Raw genomic sequence first — 22,424 nt, 5'->3', positions numbered from 1 at the left:
ATTTGATAGTATTATTTTTCAATAAAACATTGTATCAGAGTATGATCTGATTTGTATACTTTTGTATCCTTTAAATTGTATTCCCACATTATATTCAATAATTCCCAATTCTTCATGAAGAAATATTTTGAAACTGATGATAAGTGGTACAATTGGCTTGCAACTTAGCTGTGCAAAGTAAGGGGAAATAATTGGGCTTAATTCATGCATCTCAAGATCCTAAACAATTGTTTTTCATCAACAGCAACTGCTTCTTAAAAAAATTGCTGCCTAGTGAAAGATCAAGATATTTTTAGGAAGTGGGGGGGGGGGCAAAGAAATAAATTCACGGCCCCTTGGTCTCCCCAACCATTATAGGTTACACTGGATGATACTAAAAAAAAAACAAAAAAAAAAAGGCCCCACTTGGACCTCCACCCCTTATTTGTTACAGCCTAATGCTTCTCATTATCTTGATTCCCCCTCCCTTTATATGTTACACCAAACAAAATTAAATGCCCCCTTGTTCCCCTAATTGTAGATTTACCAATGTACAACATAATGATACTAAAAAAAAATTCTAGACCCCCTTGATCTCCCTCTTATTGGTTACACCCTTATAATACTCCAAAAAATTCAATACTCCCTCATTCTTCACCTCTGAAGGTATCACCCAAATGATACCCACATAAAAATTCATATCCCTTAAATTCTCCTCCCCTTTATAGGACACACACAAAAAATAAAGGCCCCATTGATCCCCCCTTATGAGATACAAATAACCAGTCCATCCTTAGAATTAAGGGGGGTTATACAAGTGCCTGTGTTATTTACATATTGATTTGGGAATATTTTTCATTTCATTGGTTGTATGGTATAACTAGTGCTGCACAACATATGTAGTTACCAGAATGCCAAAGGAAAGTCATATTCAAGGTTTTTTTCCATTTTCAAAAAGTTCCCTCCAAAAAACTCTGAACCTCTATTATTATTGTTCGAGTTTCTCTAATTCTTCATCCACTTCGTTTTATTTCGGATCTCTCTAGAATTTTCATATATGTTTAAAGCACTTTCACTTTTAAACTAAATAAAATAACCACGTCAGAATTCTCTTCGATAAATATACCACATTTCTTTATTAATTTCATTCTTTGCAAAAGAATAAAGGTTTAATTTTTAAAATCTGTTTGAATTATTTCTTTGAAATTTATTCAGTCCTTACCGGAAGTTAAGTCCTTACAAATTCAATGGTCTGGAAAAAGGTCAACAATTGTCATCTCAAGTGTGTTATACTGTTTGAGGGGTATTCTCAAGGTACGTGACAGTTGTTTCATTGTCAAGATAAATCAATTACCGACAGACTGGTGTACTTTTATTCGTGAAAAAGTCAAGGGAAATTAAAAAAATATTGGTTGAAGCGAACACATTGAAAATTTCCGTTAGCTACCTTGTGTTTTTTTTGTACGGGTATGGATAGTAAACCCAATATTGACAGAAACAAGTGCCTGTGGTTTTTCACTTGCTTTCCATCACGATATAATTAACGAGACGTTTTTTCAATCACAACCAAATCACCCACCATGAGAGCATTTTGTCCAATCACAGAAAGGATTTTCGAGCATGCGTATTCTGTTGCCATAGTTAAGCGTCCTTAAGTTCAAAGGGCATAAACCGAAACTATACCGACTACGTCGGAAAAGCGGATTGTTAATTTACTTTTATCTTACACTTTCAGTAAGACATCACTAAATTCGTAAACCATCGACCATATAAAAGTTTAGAATGTTTTCCATTGTTGTATGCCGTTAAAGGTAGTACAGATGTTCTTATTTTGGTCCCTTGTGTCGTCTGATCAGTTGGTGCTCATTGTTATATATCTCATATATTGAACAGATTTTTTTTTTTGAGAATGGAGATTAATTTAAAAAAAAAAAGACTATATTTCTTCGTCAACATTGATTTTGCATTTATTTTATTAATGCTTCAGTAAAATTATACAATGATATTCAAGATACATTCTTTGACAATAAATAATAAATGTATATAAAGCATAATACAAACAAAAGCATATGTATGTACATTGTATATATACAAAACGTGTAGCACTAAATTAAGGTCATAAAAAAAAATCATTGAAACTTGAAGGAGTGAAAAATAATGCATATCAACATTTTCAACGAACGCATAAATGCTTTTTTTTACCATGCATCATTGAAGTTGGTGACAATTCGTAAGAATCAATTCAGATTTCTACACCACCACCAGAGACATGTATACACATGTAAATATGTCTCTGCCACCACTTAATATTTGACCGGTCTTGAATTAGAAGTATATGCAGTATATATGTCAATTCTGATTTAAATAAATAATTTTTTTTATCAATTGTCAATAAAACCAAAGAATATTCACGAAAGGTTTAGAACCTAGAATAATGCAACTGATTAATTCTTGTCAAGCTATTGAATAAAAAAAATAGATGAACAGTAGCTAAATTAAAAAAAAATGTACAGACATTTCAATATGAAATTGTTAGTGATTTTACTAAATGTAAACTTAGCACTCTTATTAATATCATGGTACATTTGTACTTGTGAAAATACATTAATAGAAATTGCATGCATTGAATAAACTAACCAAGATATGATGTTTCATATTAACATTCCGGATTTTTTTTTAAGTCTCAATATTCAAGAAAGTAACGATATGGTAACAAGACTTGGGATATCCGCTGCAGTAGAATGACTGTTGGGACCAGGAGTTGAGTCCTGCGATAAAATGTTCTGTGGTGAGTAAGCGGCACAACTAGTTGTTGACACTTGTGATTCCGCTGTAAGCACTGAAGGAAGAGTTTTTGAACAAAACATAGCTAGGTCGTTGACTGGACCTGGTACTACAGGTAAACGTATACGCTCGTGTACATGGATGTCAGCAGAAGTAGATGTCAGCACTGATGCGTCAGTTGTTGGAGATACAAAAAATGGAGGCATATCAAAGGAAACAGAATTGTGTTGTTCTGGAATGACATGATGATCCCCTTGGAAGATTGACGTGACTGAGTCACACAATAGACGTAGATTGCTGACGGCTATATCCGGGCTGACGAACAAATTTGAAGCATGGTTGTTTATCATCTGCTCTAACTCTTTGTACTTTTTGGTTTTAGTTATCTTGCTCGGTTTTGGTCGTCTGTTAATGTGTAGTTGAGGTGGTGGTATGGAGAACACATTCAAAGGTGAGCTGTCGAAACAGTCTGCTCGTCTGAAATCGTCAGTTTCTTCCTGTACTTGTGATTGGTTGATATTGGTAAACATGCTGTCTATACTAAAGTTGAAATCAGGAATGACGGAATGAGATGACGACGATGTTGTTATTGCAGAAAACGGGCATTCGGACATGGAACTATGCGGAATGGCTTCAGTACAATCATTGTTGGCTGGTAGAGCTATCTCTTTTAAGTTTACATGTTGATAAAGTGTTGGTGCCCATGAACCTGAGTCAACTATATTATTCTTTTGCAACAGGAACACGTCACGTGGAACTTTGGCGAAAACTACGGTCCATACTTTTCCTCCATGATGTATGCGGTCAATACATTCAAAACATCTGTTGATGCTGAGTGTCTTGCGAACAGTGTGTTTCCAACCAGTGTAAGCAGTACAGAAGAATGGAAATAGAGTGCGCAGGAAATCAAACAATACGGATGTAGTGATTATCTTGTCTGGTTGGTTGTCTATGGCAAGGACTATCATACCGGTGTATGAATATGGTGGCTTTGGTAATCTTTCTTGCTTCTGTCTTTTGTTGTCTAAACATGGCGATGAAATGCGTTTACGCTTTTGTTGAGAAATGCTGAGCGACCTGTAAAAATAAACAACATTATAAATAAAACAGGTCTGATGGTTTTCTTAATTGGTTAGTTTATTTAGATAAAAGAATTTTTGACACAAGTGAGGATAAAGACCGAACAATGAGATCTGAGTGATTTGGGGTTGCGTCTTTTTGACGCACTTCTTTTCATAATTTTCGATGGCAGTTTTTGATTCTACTGTGTCACGTTTACCCTTTATAATAGATTAAAAAGAAAATCCTATTTATAAGTATCCATCCCACGATGTTTATCGCATTATTAAGTGTGTATACTAGAACTACTTGGCGCACATTTAATGTATTGCCATGTGTGATCGTTCATTTTTTAACACATGTTGTTATAAAAAAAACACGTCACACGTAGATAGATTTAAACAACAGGTGTTTAAAATCATATCAAATTCTAATAATTTGTGTTATTTTGTAATTTTTTTTTTAACTCTTACAAATCCATACTTTTATGGTGTATTGTTGTTTTAGAATAACGATTGTCATACTAAATGGCTACAATTACCGGCGAGGTAAATCATGTGCACAATATATGATACCAATTGAAGGATTCTGCATTAATCTCTACTGAACTGAAATAATGAGCAATGTTATACAACAAAGTATACTCTAAGTAACCCTCTTAAAAAGTTCCAATCTTAAAAATCATTCCGAAAACACAATAACGACGTGTTATCAGTACAGAGGTTTTATATGATACAAAATTGGTTTCTTTTGATCCTTTAAAATATCATTTTATCTTGACGTGATGTGCACGTTACTGCATTGGAAGGCTTTTTAGGGGGAGGGGTGTAGTTGTTAGATGTTATAATGTATCATAAATTAAGAATGATATATCTATAATGAATATGTTTTGACTTAGATGTAAAAACAAACACTCAAGCATGTCAAGTTCAACTCAACTGACATCTTCGTAACACAAAGATACATTACATATTTGTTTCATACATAACATTTCTACGAGCAGGGGATAATAACCAGCTCATGAGTCAGCACATAAGTGCTGACATGAATTATCATTGATATGGTCATATATAAAAATTGACTGTTTACAAAACTTTGAGTTACTAATTATAAAAAAGAAGATGTGGTATGATTGCCGATGAGATAACTCTCCACAAGAGACCAAAATGACACAGAAAGTAACACCTATAGGTCACCGCACGGCCTTCAACAATGAGCAAAGCTCATACCGCATAGTCAGCTATTAAAGGCCCCGAAATGACCATGTAAAACAATTCAAACGAGAAAACTAACGGCCTTATTTATGTAGGCTTTTCTATCCCAGGAATAGATTACCTTAGCTGTGATTAACTTTTTTCAAAATTTAACATTATAAGGTATGGGGAAAATGTGAATTCAGATTATTTTTTCCATCAAACCGGGATTTAGGATATTTTTTGGGGAAAAAACATAACCCGCCTCCTTATCCCTGGAAGTTAAATGGTAGTTTCCTTAGCTGTACAAGACTTGGAAAATACAGGGCCGATACTCAAAATAATAAAAACCTTTGCTCTATTGCATTGTCTAAGGCTTCAACGATATATATTTCTGACACGAGTAAATATATTTTGACCGAGAAAGCAATGTTGTGAATAGTAAATAAGTGTTCTACACAAATTGTATGCGTCCGAAACGCATTTCTTGATTGGCCCCGAGCTGTACAAGACTTGGAAAATACAGGGCCGATACTCAAAATAATAAAAACCTTTGCTCTATTGCATTGTCTAAGGCTTCAACGATATATATTTCTGACACGAGTAAATATATTTTGACCGAGAAAGCAAGGTTGTGAATAGTAAATAAGTGTTCTACACAAATTGTATGCGTCCGAAACGCATTTCTTGATTGACCCCGTCAGGAAAGCTCAAAGCCAAATATTTCAAAGTCAAAGATTGATAAGAACCGAAACAGTTGAAGGGCTATATGAAAAAATGGACCTGTTTCTGCTTTTTGGTCGGGTTGTTGTTTCTTTGACACATTCCCAATTTCAATTCTCAATTCTATCTAAATTAATATCAAATGTCTTAGGAGTTGAAATCTCATTTAAAATAATAAAAGGCCGCAAATATCACTGAATGACAGATAATGGGTTCATTTCATTTTGGATGCCTCTACAGATTCTCAAATGTCAATTTATGATATAAGGTAACATAGTATTCCGTAAAAAAATCTTAAATTCTAGTATTTTTGGTGTTCGAACGTTTTGTTGTCGTGTATATATATGGTGTCATAGGATACCGATTTGGATAAAGTTTGTCTGCTAACAAAATAACAGACATCGGGGAAACCGAATTCATGACCTATCAATCGGTTGCACAACCACTGCCTAGGCATGGAAAAAGAAAGCATGATTCGACAATTTGAAGGAGAAAAAAATTATATATCAAATTCTTTACTTAAAAAATATCAAATCTTATGAGAGCACTTTGTGTTTCTAGCTAAGGTTCCGACAATTCACTTTTGGGTCTTTTTGCGTCCTCGTTTAAAATTTGCCTATTACTTTAAAAATATAAAAGCTTCAAGTGACGGATGTAAATTGCTTAACAAATATATTTACATTCCACAAAGCTTTTTGCAATGAAGGCGAAATCATAATTTTAAACCCCCAATAATATTGAGTTATGAAGGGATGGGGAAGTTTTCAAGAGAAACAGAAGATGTCCCAAACTTATATGGTTCTTCATAGCGCACAAAACTCGACTTTTTTGCAAGCAGGTTCGAAAAAAAAACATGTTATATCAGGTATGTCTGAGTCCCGATGGAGTGTCATAAGCTCGCTTCCGGTAATACGAAGACAGGAAATAGGTTCACACGTTGATGATGTGCCCTTAAACATATATAACAAAAAGAGACTAGGACTTCACCAATGATTCATCCATTAAGAAAAAAATTAAATATCTACAAACCAAGGTTTGATCTCTAAAAATTAACATCTAGTTTACAATATGGCTTGCACTAATACGTATAGAAAAGATATGAATAAATTATGGAGAGTCTATCCAAGATCTGACAATAAAATAAAAGTCCTAAAACAAAAGCACGTTTCCAATCGTATCAAAGACAACCACTTACAAGGTTAATGATTTTAGAAGACCAAACAAACATGACCTTGTTGCAAGGTTAAACTTGATTTAAGACCTCAACTCACTTTTTTGAAAAAAAAACAAAAAATACCGATTAAAAAATATTCTCATTTTCCGTAAACTCTTGACTTTTTTACTTTAAATCAAACCGCCATAAACTCGTACATCACAGTGGCGGATCCAGAACTTTTTGTAAAAGGGGGGCACTGACTGACCTTAGGTGGGGCCGCTCCAGTCCTGCTTCAGTCCTGCTTCAGTGATTCCCTATGTTATATTTGTTTACCACAAAAAGAGGGGGGTGCTGGATCCACCTATGCATCGGTAGATAGTTTGGAATGAAGAATACATAGTACAAAGATAATGACTGTAAAATAAGATCTTGAGCCACGTCCAAAATAAATTTCGTACAGAATTTTAATATTGAGCCTTCACTGAGTTTTGTTTCGAAAGAAAATCGGTGAATATCGAACTGATAAAAAATACATTTCAGTTTAACCTACCCGCTTCTTTTCTGGGAGATTTATTTTGTTTTCCAAATTGCAAATATATATGAACGTACTTGTAGAAATGACATGCGTATTTTTATCCATCATAGTCTTCTTAAAACTTGTGCGTAAAAAAACTATCGATCTGCCATTCAATGTTTTGACAAAGTCAAGAAGGATAATAATCAATCCGACTTAAACGCTTTTTGTATTTTTATTTAAACCATAATAAACAAAAACTCAATTTATCAAGGACCGTATCAAAAAAGCTGTCTTAGGACTAAGATGTGTCTTAGGATGGTCTGAAGACACGTCGTAGATACAAGTCTGGCCAAATAAATACTAATTCAACGTGTCCTTAATTTTGTCATAAAGTTAAAATATACATAGGTGTCTTGGGATAGTCCTAAAAATTACAATAACAATAAAAAAAAATTAAACAACAAATATGACATAAGCTCCGAAATAAAAATACTTATACAATATAAAATATTATACTGTTTGAATTAAACTAGCTAAAACACATATTTTTCAATATTTGTTATAGATTAATTGTGTTACAATTTTCAAATTTGTCGACAAATTTGAGCCAGAAAATACTTCCAGATATAAATGAAGAGCTTTTTTAGTTAGAGTGTTTGGAATAAAAAATTGAAAAAATTAAGAGAATAATATTTTTTTTATAAAAAAAAACCCGAAACCTATTTACTATTTCAAGAATTAAATGACTTGTAAATAAAAGTGTTAAATAAATAAGATCCCATATTATATAACATACCTTTTCCGAAATCAATTAAACACTATGGTTAATATGCAAGTTTCTTTGTTGGAAAAGTTAAAAGGCAGATTACGGTAATCTTTAAGCAACAACATGTAATTGATTTGCACTTGAACCGCCATTATTGTTTTCTGATAATATTCTTTCAAGATTTTATACAGATTCTGAATACCGACGTAGTTCTCGTAGCTAACATACACATTAAATTTTTTCTTTAATTTTTTTGCTGACCGAAAAAATAGGCACAAACAATGAAACTGTTTGAATAGACCACTAAAAAGAGAGCAAACATGTGGTCTCTTATAACAGGTGGTCTTTTAATACTGGGTTCAGTTTCACGAAGCTGTCTTAGGAGTAAGACATGTCTTAGGATGGTCTTACGACATATCTTAGTCTTAAGTGGGTTTCACAAAGCGGTCTTAAATTAGGACATCTCTTTAAATTGGTCACAAAGTTAGGACTACAGTAGAGGTGTCTTATGATGGTCTTAGGATAGTCGTACGTTTATTTATACAAAAAACACTCATTTTTATATTAATTTTACCAATTATCTTATCATTATTCAATTTTCTATTCTCCTTTTCCTGCTTATACCTAAATATTTATAGGTTGGCGGATTATATATTATGATTGTTCAATAATGAACATTCGATTTATTCATATCAAGAATGCACGATTGTGTATCCTTTAACATAATTATAACCAATACAGTGACAAATTGAATTCAACTCACAAGTACCCCTTTTTTTCCTTCATTTTCTTCTTTTTTTTCAAAATTTTGTATTTAAAGTTTTCTATGTATATTGGTGTATTATTTATAGATTATTTATATCGGTTGCACTTATTTTTATAATAAGTTTGTAACCTTTCTAATTATATTAATCAATACGTTAAGTAATTTAGGGGAAAGACACTCTTCATAGACATGATTTTTTCTATGACGTGCATCCATGTTTTTCCATCAATTCATTTGTAAATTTAAAGAACTTACGACAAGTTTAGGATATTTTTGCTAAGATCATGCTAAGACAGCTTCGAAACGAGGTCTGAAATATGTCCTAGGATAGTCATAAGAGGATCATAAGACATGTCCTAAGACAGATCTTATGACATGTCTTAGTGTAGTTAGCTTCGAAAACCGGCCCAGGTTCAAACTATATGAAATGCACTACAGAGGGATCTCATAAGCAGGTTTGACTGTACATTACAGTAGAGATTATGATCTATTTAGAAAACACATATATTCATCACCCCTCTCCCTTATTGTAAAAGTTCGTATGTTTTAAAGCTGTATGTTAAACTATATTTCAGAGTTAAAATGACTACAATACTCCAACGGACATTCAGCGAACATCTCTGCCTACGGCTACGTTTCTCACAAGATAAAACAGAGATGGGAAATAGGGACCGTGTCAAAGAGACAATAAACAGCTGCGCCATGAGCGCATGATACGCTTGACGTCTTGTGTGGAAATTTTATGAAATAGTCATAAATAGTTTCTGAGAAAGTTTTAAGTAATAGCCATTTATTGTTTTTGAGACACTGCAGGAAATGTGAACCCCCCCCCCCCCCCCCCTGTTTTTTTCTTTTACAAAAAACTAAATATCACTAAAATAAAATTTTGAATCAAACCAAAAAGTATACAGATCTTTAGATTAACATAACAAAGAAGTGTGTACAGTTTCAAGCAATATTCATAAATTGTTTTTGAGATACGGCGTGACATGTAAAAAAAACATCCCCTTTTTTACAAAATACTCAATAACTCAAAAATAAAATTTGAGTCATCACCAAAAAGTATACAGATCTTAAGATTGATATAACAAAGAAGTGTGTAAAGTTTTAAGCAATAATCATAAATTGTTTTTGAGATACGGCACAACATGTAAATACCCCTCCCCCTTTTTTACAAAATACTCAATAACTCAAAAATGAAATTTTGAAGCATCACCAAAAAGTATGCAGATCTTTAGATTAATATAACAAAGAAGTGTGTAAAGTTTTAAGCAATAATCATATATTGTTTTTGAGATACAGCGCGACATGTAAAAAAAAACCTCCCCCTTTTTTACAAAATACTCAATAACACAAAAATGAAATTTTGAATCATCACCAAAAAGTATACAGATATTAAGATTAATATAACTATGAAGTGCGTAAAGTTTTAAGCAATAATCAAGAATCGTTTTTGTGATACGGTGCGACATGTGAAAAAAACACATCCCTGTTTTAGTTACAAAGTGCCGTAGCTCAAAAAGTTTAAATCTTATCATCACCAAAAAGTATACAGATCATTTGACCATCATAAGAAACAACTATATTAAGTTTCATGAAATTTGGGTAAGTCGTTCTCAAGTTACGGTGCGACATGTTTACGCCGGACAGACAGACAGACGGACGGACACCGGACATTTGTATATACCATAATACAATTTTGACGGGCATATAAAAACAGACAAGGATCAGGAAACGGCAGAAGGCCATCAATGAGAGAATCTAAAAATAGATTTATCAACATTCGCGGGTACATCACACTAAAGTTTACAAAAGGCTTTACCGTCTAAAGTCAAATGGCATGACATATTTCTTTTAACTTACACATTTTCTTGCTTGAAATTACAATTAAAGTAATTTAAGGTTATGTAACAGGTAACAAAATTCAAAAAGTCTTCAGTTATTTTTTAGACTCCCCTTCAATATTGAACCAGAATTTTTTAAAGAATTTTTGAAAGTTCCACCTGACAACCGATCAGATAATAGTTTGAAGTTGACTGAATGCAGACAAGTACATAAACTGATGTCATTAGATAGTAGATAATTTGTCTTTTACAATTCAACTGCCATGTAAGGATCGTAATTGTCCTATGTAGATAAATTTAACGGTTTTCAAAAGCAATATTGGCAGCGCGTCATCCCTACAATGGCTTCCATTTTTAAGATTGTAATTTTTTTTACGATTGTAAAAATTACATGGCGTAATGGGGAGATAATTTTGATGGATATTAAAATCCTGACTGTATCTGGCGAACAAAAGCGGCACTCCTTCGAATTTCTTTTTTTGCTCAAATATCCGATGCATATTTTTATTTTCGCTCAAATGTCCTGTGCTTGATTTTTTTACTCAAATGTGGGTGTGCTTATTTTTATTTTCGCTCAAATGTCCTATGCTTATTTGTGATTTTTAATTTCACTCAAATGTCCAATACTTATTTTTATTTTCGATCAAATATCCTGTTTCGCTCTAATGTCCTATGCTTATTTTTCATTTTAATTATCGCACAAATGTCCTATGTTTATTTTTAATTTTAATTTTCGAACAAATTTCCTATGCTTATTTTTAATTTTAATTTTCGCACAAATTTCCTATGCTTATTTTTAATTTTAATTTATGCTTATTTTTAATTTTAATTTTCGCACAAATTTCTTATGCTTATTTTTAATTTTAATTTTCGCACAAATGTCCTATGCTTATTTTTTTATTTTCCCTCAAATGTTTATGACTAACCTATTGACCTTATTTATTGTTTTTTAAACAAGAACGTTTAAAAATATATTAATTTTAATAGGTCCAACCCTGAACAGTTTCGAAAAAAATGAACACAACACTCGCGCTACTTAAAATCCTTGTGAATATGGACTAGTCAGTGTTAATTTCAAAAACTTAAAGTAACCTAAATATTAACACAGCTCGTTTCTTGTATAACAGTGTAGAGATAAAAATTTCAAGACATTTAATGAATAAAATTTGGGTACACTTTTGTCGTGTCTATGCTGTTACCAACATATTTATTAATTACACCAATGTTACTTGTTAGAAGTGCAATAACGTGTTGGAAAAAAAAATCTCTTCCACTTCATCAAAGGGAGTAGTTGATTTTATCGAAACCTCTTCTAAATAACCCCCAAAAAACAGGAGAGACAAAATGTTGCGCCATCAATCAAAAAAGGTTTCAATATATTCATGATTGCATGCATCTATGTATATGTTGTTCTTTGGGTACTGTTCGTTCTGATTCGCCTACGACTGGGTTGTATGAATTAGTAACTTCGGAACAATTTAGCAATTCATTTTTTTTTAAATGACACATATGGTCTGAGACTACAGTTATCGTCCTTTGATTTGCGTATAGTCCCTAGTATGGACATAGTGTTGCTTGCCAATTTTTTTTTACTCCTCCCAAATTTATTTTTTTATGTTTTAGGTTCCACAGTAAGGGGAAAAAAGGGGGGTAAAAATAACACTGTACACAAATTCGGGTCATGAATTTTAATTAAAGTAAAGTAGTAATTTGGTCCAGCTGAAAATGGTTAATAATTAGCACTCAGGAAGCTGTCAAAAGATTGCAAGACCCCTTAACATAAAGTTGTCCATATTTTGAGTTAGAGCTGATGAAATAATTTTGAAATAATTTATCCCAAAATTAGTACAACAAATTTTAAAAATATTATTGAGAAAGTGCAGGTAGGATTTTTTAAATTTTCATTTATTGTCTAAAAGAAATGCACTACGAAATAACTGTGGTCTCCTCGGTTCATATATCGATTCACACCAGGGTATTTTTTTAAAACCACTTCAACCTTTAAAAAATAAACTCAAATGATTAAGTTATGATTTAACAACATTTTGCTGAATTTTCGAACAGGGAATCCTAAAGATGACTCATAACAGTTCTCGACAGTTTTTGTACTAACACGAGTCGTGTTAGTACAAAATATGGCATTTATTTTATGAAGGCGTATAGATTTATCCTTATAAGTGCTGCAATAACACTTTATATATATATATATATATATATATATATATATATATATATATATATATATATATATATATATATATAAATCTTTTAATATGATGTACCATTACGTTTCAATAGTCCCTTATTATAAGGCTGTACATACAGTATATATAGAAAGACTTTCATATTATGTAACAGTTTGTTTTTATTAAACCTACTGCTCGATCATGCATTAACAATTATAATATGTGTCACTGTGACTGTTTTAATAGTAGAAACGAAAAGGCATTTTATCGGACTTTAATCTCGTTATTCTTCCCTTTTAGAAATTTCAAATATTCGTTTGGTAAACCTAAAAATGTATCATACGTCTTAAAATTTTGTATACAAATGTGTCTACTTGTGTATTAATTCTGATTACTTCACAGCAGGGAAGTGTGTTATCTGCCATATTTTTTTTTTCATTATGTGTTAACGATTGCAAAATGGCTTTAACTTAGGCAGCAACCATTTAATTTTCGGTAGGGGGGGGGGGGGGGCTATGGTTTTTTTTTCTGTACAAACTATTTTTTTCGCGACAAGTCGAAAATAATTTTTTTCTTTCAATTTTAGCATTACATAAAGTGGCGCTTTTGAAATAATAGTCAGTTCTCTTAATTGCATATATGAAACAAAAATTTTAACTTGGCTTCTGTTTAACTAGAGCTGTCTAAATAGCATCAGTTTTGCCAGTGACGATTAAAAATCGCTATTTTTATTGAAATATGCTATTCTGCCGGCTTGAATTAAGAAATTTAAATCTGAGCCGACAAAGACAGCATAGTTTCTATACTATAGCCACTGCCTAATAATTAACTATTTTGGGAAGTATTGAAATCAACAACAGTTATAAACCAGGTGCTCCGCAGGGCGCAGCTTTATACGACCGCAGAGGTCGAACCATGAACAGTTGGGCCAAGTATGGACACAACATTCAAGCTTGATACAGCTCTGAATTTGGATTGTGATCAAATTCTTGACATAATATGAGTTTCTGATACAAAACAAATGTCAAGATCTTACAAATCTATTATGCAATATTGTGCATTTAAATGATTAATTTTCTTCTTCAAACTTTTCAAAAATTTGGAATTTGAGAAATTTGGGGAAAAAATTGAAACTACTACCACCCCCTTTTTTTGCAATGAGTTTAAAACCAGGCATTTCTTTATACATTTTTACAAGTAGTGCAAGGGATGTAAATCCGAACAGACCAAACATTGTATGTTAACTGCTTTTGTATTACCTCTCTTACACTGCTTTTATATTGTCTTAATTGTCCATTGGCCAGGAAAACATAGTTTTCCCCCTCTTTTTGCCCCTAATTCCAATACTATTGGGACCATAGCCCCCAAAATCAATCCCAACCTTCCTTTAGTGGTATTGAACCTTCTGGTAAAAATTTATAGAGATACATTCACTAAATCTAAAGTTATTGTCCGGAAAACCTAGTTTTTCTTCTTTTTTTTTTGCCCCTAATTTCGCCTTTTTTAGCCCCCAATTCCAAAATATTTTGAGCCATAACCCCCCAAAGTCATAACTAACCATCCCTTGGTATGAAAACTTGTGGTATAATTTCAGAGAGATTCATACACTTAAACACAAGTTATTGTTTGAAAACTACAAACATGCTTATTTTGGGCCCCCTTTCTGGCTTCTAATTCATTAACTATCGGGACCATAACCCCAAAAATCAATCACAACCTTCCTTTAGTGGTATTAAACCTTTTGGTAAAAATTTATAGAGATCCATTCACTCAATCTAAAGTTATTGTCCGGAAACTAAATGCGTCTTCGGACGACGCAGACGACATGATACCATTATACGACGCAAAAAAATGAGTTTTATAACTCTGCAATTGAGCAAAATTCTAAAGATGAAAAAAAATGAAAAAAAGTTCTTTTTAACCTTATTAATCAATCAAAATATTCTAAAATAATGATAAATAGGATGTTTATTAACTTACATAGCTTCAATCTTCGAACGAATCACTTTGTTCAGATGGCTCTTTATAGAAGTACAATTCTTATACAAATAAAATGAGAAAATGTAAAAATTTAGTTTTTATGACAAGTTTAGCTTGTGTTGTTACAGTCATTAACAAAAAGAGTCTTTTCTTGAGTAATTGCTATAATGACAGAACATCAGTTAATTGTCAATCAATCAAGCAATTATTAAAAGGTGCTTGAACAACAATATGCAATGAGTAAATGTTTTATCAAATTCAATAACTTTTGATATCTTTGACCCTTTTCAATGCGGTACACAAAAGGTTTCATGGCTTGGGATACCAAATCTTCATTTTCGTGTAAATACAATTTCTTGCTTTTTCCTTGCAAAGTTTGTTTAAGATATATAAAAGAAATTAACTTTAAATACAACGAAAAGTTTGTTTAAGATATATAAAAGAAATTAACTTTAAATAAAATTTCAAAATTTGATTTTCCATCTTTAAATCAAGTATAGCTTAAAACTAAGGACTAAGGTAGTTATACATCCCAAGAGTACAAACAATGAGTAAGAAATGTAGAGCCCTTCATTGCAGATGATTAACATCAATTCATCATGATCTTATATTGTGACATCCAACCTAGGACTTGTGTGTCCTATTGGTGTCTTAATCAAACAATGTTTAGAACTAAGGACGACGGACCCATGTCAGACAGGTTCTTGTATGTAAATGCAGAAAATATATTCTTATATCTTTGGTTCACGTTAATTGTGTATTTGTTGTAGTCTTGTATATGACGTGTTTGTTTTGTTAAAGATTGAATTCCCTTTGTGTAATTCTTAATTTTAATTTTAATTATGAAGCGGTCTAGCCAGGGTTCATTTTGTAGACATAGTATGCTCTGTCCTGGCCCATTGTATACCTTGTTAGAAGAAAGACCGGTCGAGGTTACAGGCTAGCATATCCTCGATTTTTAGCTAATATTTCATTACTAACGAAATAGGACACACCAGTACACAATTATTAAGTTTAATAGAACAGAAATAAGGCGTAACATCTTCTAGACGTTCCATATGTATGAATATCCAATATTTTATGTTACTGAGTCTTATTAATAAAACGGACACCAGTTACACACAACAAAGTATATATGATCAATATAGGTCTTTGCATCAAGAGCATTGAACCTTTCACACTTTAATCCTTGTAAATAATTTCTCTCTAAAATTAGTTCAGTCATGCAGTTCATTTTTTTCTCAACTGTCCTCAGTATGCAAATACTTGGAATTATAAAGAAAACACGAATATGACAAAAAATAACAGAAAAAAACCCACATTAAAAGTATTTTCACAAGAAGCTAGCGACTGCTAATGACAACATATCGACGATCACGCAATTGATATATTATTTTCCTTTGAAATCGACAGTATCAATTAAAAGTTGAAACAAAATACTAAATTAAGGATTTTTGAATTTTTGCCAGATTTTCGGAATCCTCTGGTTTTATCCATGTATTGTCATTCAAAATTTTGCCCATTAACCCGACTTTTCTATTCATAATTTTGTTACATAAAGTTCAAAAAGCCATATTTCAAAATCTTATAAAATCCTTGTTATTTTTTCATAGTTTATGAACCAAAAAAGGTGTCAATGTTAAATGTATGAAAAATATAGAGAGAATTATTTTCCGCCAAATTTTCTATGGCTTATATCTCGAAAACAAGCACACGGACCCTCCATTTTTTTCTGCTTTTATTTTTTCTTTATTTATATACTATCAATTCATAACAGTCTTTTAAAAAGCTTGTTATTTTTAAACAGAGTAGCAAACATCCTTAAACAAAAATCTCATAGACTTTTCCCTAACTGTACCTTAATCACGCGACATTAACATGGTGCAATTACCATTTGATATGTTATTCGATAAATGCTTTAACCTTTATAATCGTCCTTCTTCCAGCTATTTCCATATTGTACCGCCTATACACAATAATATTGGAAAAAATGTAAATAAGAGAGAGCTTTTGTTAAAATTTAGTTTTCACAATAGGTCAAAATATTTTAATCGTTTATCGTTGTTCTTATATCTAGCAAATATTTTTGGCGGTTTACAATCATAATTAAATAAATCACAATCTGGTTTTAAAATATTTTGCAATTGATATAAATCCTCCATTGGTATCAAACTAAATGCTTCAATAAAAGCCTCATTACGCTGAGCTTTGACAGCTCTGATATCAGACACGGAAGCTATAGCCTGTTTGGCTGCCTCGAAAAAATCCATTCTGGTCATGTGATCACGAGTAAACTCTGGACTGAATGGGTAAGGTTCCTGTATCGGTAATACTCCTCTTATTTGTAAATCTCTCCATGACCGTACACTAGCGTTGTAGAATGACATACATCGTTCTAATTGTTTCCTCATCCCAAATATCCGTGTAGCCTGTCCTAACACTCTTGATTCTGATGTCTCAGCGTCGAAGTCATTGAAAGTTATATTAGTTCCATAAGCATTGTTCCATACATTTATCAAAAACAAGACATCTTCTTTAAAAGATTCCAATTTTCCGATGAAATCGTACGGGATTTGACATGGCCGACAGTGTTCGTACATCGGTGTAAAATGTCGGTCTTTATGTGTGCTAAGGTTTTCCGATTGAATGATATATTTAACGAATTCTGGGAATGTAACATCGTGCCCACATCTCAAAGAAGCACTACTAGCATCATCACGCATTTGTGAGACTATATATTTTCCCGTTATTTTCCAGTAAAGTGTATTAGTACAAAATAGCTTATCAACATATCCAGATAGAACACGGGAAAATGGTTCCCGAACAAACATAAATTTGTCAGATTTTTGTATAACGGAATGCAGCTCTGCAAAACCAATGTCTTTATGTTGTGTCAATCTTATAAAGCCTCGTTTTGATTTCTTTATATTACTACTCATGAAAACTTTACTTAATAATTTCCGTAAAAATGTCGATCCAACTTTCTGAATCTGACAGTACACTAAGTTATGATTTTGTTCTACGTGTATACTATGTTTCACATCATTATCTTTAGAATCACCAAGAAACTCATCTGTATTGACCCGACATGTCTCCCTTAAATGTAGCACTCGCTCTGCATATATCTCGTTTACCAGAGACTGGTATTTCTGAAGAAGAAAGTAAAAATTTCTATTTATACTATTGAAATTCATAATTTGGAAAGTATTATGCATGCACTATAGTGCAAAGGATAGAATTGCATACTATTTTAACAGAAAGCCTTTTTCACAAATATTGCCCTACGCATTCAATGAAAATGATTTTAACAGAAAGCCTTTTTCACAAATATTGCCCTATGCATTCAATGAAAATGATTTTTGTATGACAGATGATCTGACGATAAAAACATTAGAAGTGAGGTACACGACAATAAGACAGCAACCCGACATTGAACAAAAAAAAAGGGGAACATCTAGATGGCAACTTGAACATACAGACTTCAACTACAGGCATGTGTCTATACAAAATATCAAGATCAAAATCTTCAAAAGTGTTACAAAAGTTGTGTATAAGTTTAACAAATAACTTGTTTAAGCTTTCGGATTGGCAACTACTTTTCGGTGATCTTTATAAATTGAATGAACTATTCCGTTTGTTTTGAATAATTAAAATTGGAAAGAGGAATAGGGTCAATGCTACCGAATGAAAAGCAATGTGAGAAAAAGAAAACCAAAACTTTATTTGTTTTGGACGTGCATACTTTTTACAAGACACAAGTTAATTATACTTACTAATGATGATTCTGTGAGAACATCTGGATGTAGTTTGAATAAATTGTCTTTAATTTTTTCATATGGTATATACATACGGTCTGAAACAAAAATAAAACATAATGTTATCGACGTTTACAACACAATGTGTGCTCTATCGCACATCTCAGAAAGTTAGAGTAAGCCCAGTAAGACCCTTTTTCGGCCATGAAATAAGTTTTTTTTTTTTTAAAGTTGTTGAGATGTGAACTTTGAAAAGCTTGAATTTGTGCGTCTTTGGTGACCAACTCAGTTCAAATCTTTTACATGAATTACTTGAACATACTGAAAAGAACACTTTAGTATTTAAATAAAAATCAAAAATCTTTCATCAGAGGTACATGTTCTTCGAATTTTAGACCAACATTGGCCCTTGAACGGACCTTCTACATAAAATGAGCTGCGTCGGATAGAAACCGACCGTATGCAAATTAATGTCAATACATGTATATGGTAACTTATTTCTGGTTGACAATTGACAAAATCTCTATGCAAAGTATGTGACTAGTTGAACATTTAGTTGTTATAAGAAATCTGAATGTTCAAAAATCCATTAAAGGCTTTATACATGTACATGTGTACGGGAACTTGCATAAGGTCGATTTCTATCCGAGGCAGCTCAAATGTTAATCCCTTTTCTTTAATGACCGATTAAAATCTGATTAAAATACAAAGCATGTGACAACGCTCTATTTCAATGAGCATAGGACCTTTCCTATAAATAGAAAGATGCATATAGTCATATTATATTTATGCAGTGATATTAAGGTAGCACAATACAAAGATTTTTCATCCCCAATCAGACATCTTTAAACTGATGTAATTCCACTCATCTTTCTTTAAATTTTATAAAGGAGGTACCAAAAGAAAGAAGAAGGATCAATCTTTCAAATTGTAACAATTTCATTATGACATCATTATTACATCATTGATTGTTATGTAATTAGTTGCCAAAATATCAAATAGTAACTATTGTAATTTTGAATACCTTGCTTGTGACAATGGCATACGGCAAGGAGAAAAGTTATCATCTTTCCTATTTTCTTATTTCTAACAACTTAAAATATGTCTTGGTCACAGTAAAAAATATTGCAGAACTTAAAACTATAGCAGATCTGAAAAGAGAATTATGAATATATTTTATGTTTTTTTTTATATTATTAATAGATGACAGGTTGTTGATGGCCGTAAGACACCTTTAAATTTTCTTTTTTCAGCCAAGCAATCAAATATTGGAACAAATTACCACCCGATATCTCAAACCAAACCTCTACAGACAACTTTAAGGATGCACTCACTCATGAGGTGCTCCTTAAAACATACTCTCATCTGAACTAAATGTGCTTATTGTTTTTATCTTATAGTTATAACAAAAATATATATAAAAAATGTAAAAATTGAAACTTAAAAATTGTAAATCTCATAAATAAATAAAAGTAATAATAAAAAAATGAAATTAACTTAAATCGACCTCATACAGGCATGCGCCGGAAAGTAATCCTCAAAAAGTTGATGGTATTCCGTAACTAAAGAAGAAGAGCACCAGATCTGAAGACGCAACCCCATGCCTTTCGTGACTATCAATTTTAAGACCAAAATCGATCGACCACTTTTATCATTTGCAATTATTTCCGGTAAATCGCAATTTAAAGTAACCAATATAATTTATGGCGAAATACCATTAAAAATGCAATTGCAGGATAACCATATTAAAAATACATATATAAGTATATTTTACCTTTGTATTGTCTATGTTTACCTGATTTTACCTGTAAAATGAATGCGCACCAATGTTTTAAAAAGCTGCGCGCATGCACACTAATGATTTTTTTTCGCGCAAATGTAATAGTAATGCGCGCAACCTAACGCAACCTAATTCACCGTGTATTTTGGCATTGCCTAATACCATTATTCACAATATTTACTAGACATTTTTACACTTAAATCAGCTAGATGTTTACTGATTGATATATTAGTCTGTCTGGAACCATGCTTTTATTAGTTATAATTGGCTTTGAACTAGTATCTACAAGTACCTTAAAAATTTGTGTTTGTTAAAAGTGTGCTTCTTATTTAGTATGTGTCGTGCAAATTCGACAAATCGAGTCCTTTCCAAAAACTCTGATTTAATATAAATCCTCAAGTTCCAACAATATGAAGACTTTACGGCCATAAATAAAATGATAATATGTGCTATAAGAATGCCAATAGGACAACTTTACACCAGATAACAACGGACATGGATGTATAATCAATTATATGATACCTTACGGTTCTGTTTCGTTAGGCACTTAATAGGCAACCCCTAGCAAAATTGAGGTCAACTTTGTTATCTGTATTGAGTACAATCCATTTTTTGGGGGTTTTATTTTTAGTTTATATCGCAAAACTTATTATAAAGGACAATATTAACCCCCCTAAAAAAACTAAAACTATAAATTGACTTTCGGATACAAAATATTGAAATTTGGTACAATATGTGTGAGCAACGTCTTATTCAAAAGCCAACCTGCATTCTTGTACCAAATATATCTTAGAGTATAATGAATTTTTTGTTTCATGGAAATATGTAAATATTTGATACAATATTTTAAGTTTTTCATGTTAGCCTTTTTATTTCTATTTCGAGAAGGATTTACTAGCTATTATATGTTCAACCTGTGAGAGATAGAAAATTTATTTGAGAGATAACACTATGAAATAACTGTACTCAAATTAAAAATAAATGCATAATTATGACGCTGCCTGGTATCTACTCTTTCACAGAGAAAAAAAAACTAATGTTCTATTGCATTTCCGTGGAAAACGTTATTAATTTATTGATACATAGTAACTTAGGATGAGAGGTTTTATTAGGAGAAAGTTCAAATTCACGGAGTACAGAATATCGACACAGATTATATTTAGATAGTTATTACGATAGTGGTCAAATGGAGTATATAAAACATTTTCGTGGCAACTTTTAAAATACAGATACAGATAATTTTATTAACTAATCAAGGTGACCTTTAAAGGGCAAATTAATTAAAATATAATTATTTAAAACGATGAATAAACTTTTCGCATTCTACCACATATTGTTTTTACTTTTTTTCACTAGTATATCTATGGGTACGAATCTTCAATATTAAAAAAGACCAATAATCTTGGACATTTGATTAAATATAAACAAACTAACCATTGAATATTGTGTTCAGTATTGCTTACCTGTTAAATTAACGAGAAATAACATCATCACCATACAGATTATACAAATCACAGACAACATACAACCACTTTTGTTGTTTAAAAACGTCATCGTTTGCTGCATTAATTTCAAATTCTTCCAAATCGTTTCCAATTTGACATCTGTTACAATTTCTTGTAAAATTTTATTCGTACAAATCACTTAATCCTCTTTGTAATAAGTCTTTTCGATTTTTTTATTACTTCAATCACTATTGTAAAACTTCCCAAAGGTCAGCAGCATATATAATAAGAATAAGACAACGAAGGGCTCTTGATGGGCAGCATGACATTCACATACTAGTATACAAATAAAGACAGTATGATTTCGTAATTTTTTATATGTACATGTTAACGGCCACACATGTATAATGACAGATGATGAAAAATAGTCGATAATGGTATTTTTTTTGTTAATATGATACTATCAGGCGTAACGGGGAACACCTGTTTTA

General features: G+C 31.9%; 1 protein-coding gene across 1 annotated transcript; it reads right to left on the bottom strand.

Moving 5' to 3' along the window:
* Nucleotides 1-16,957: 16,957 nt before the first annotated feature.
* On the bottom strand, nt 16,958-22,223 carry LOC143078939 (carbohydrate sulfotransferase 11-like). The gene is made up of 3 exons (XM_076254017.1): nt 21,952-22,223; nt 18,727-18,806; nt 16,958-18,102 (listed from the first exon to the last, which is right to left on the bottom strand). Exons 1-3 carry the CDS (start codon nt 22,052-22,054, stop codon nt 16,981-16,983), a joined length of 1,305 nt encoding a protein of 434 aa, XP_076110132.1. The 5' UTR covers nt 22,055-22,223; the 3' UTR covers nt 16,958-16,980.
* Nucleotides 22,224-22,424: the final 201 nt, after the last annotated feature.

This window comes from Mytilus galloprovincialis, chromosome 6, assembly GCF_965363235.1.
Source record: "Mytilus galloprovincialis chromosome 6, xbMytGall1.hap1.1, whole genome shotgun sequence".
Lineage (NCBI taxonomy): Eukaryota > Metazoa > Mollusca > Bivalvia > Mytilida > Mytilidae > Mytilus > Mytilus galloprovincialis.
The sequence above is the reverse complement of the archived record's forward strand: the minus strand, read 5'-3'. Positions and strand labels throughout refer to the sequence as shown.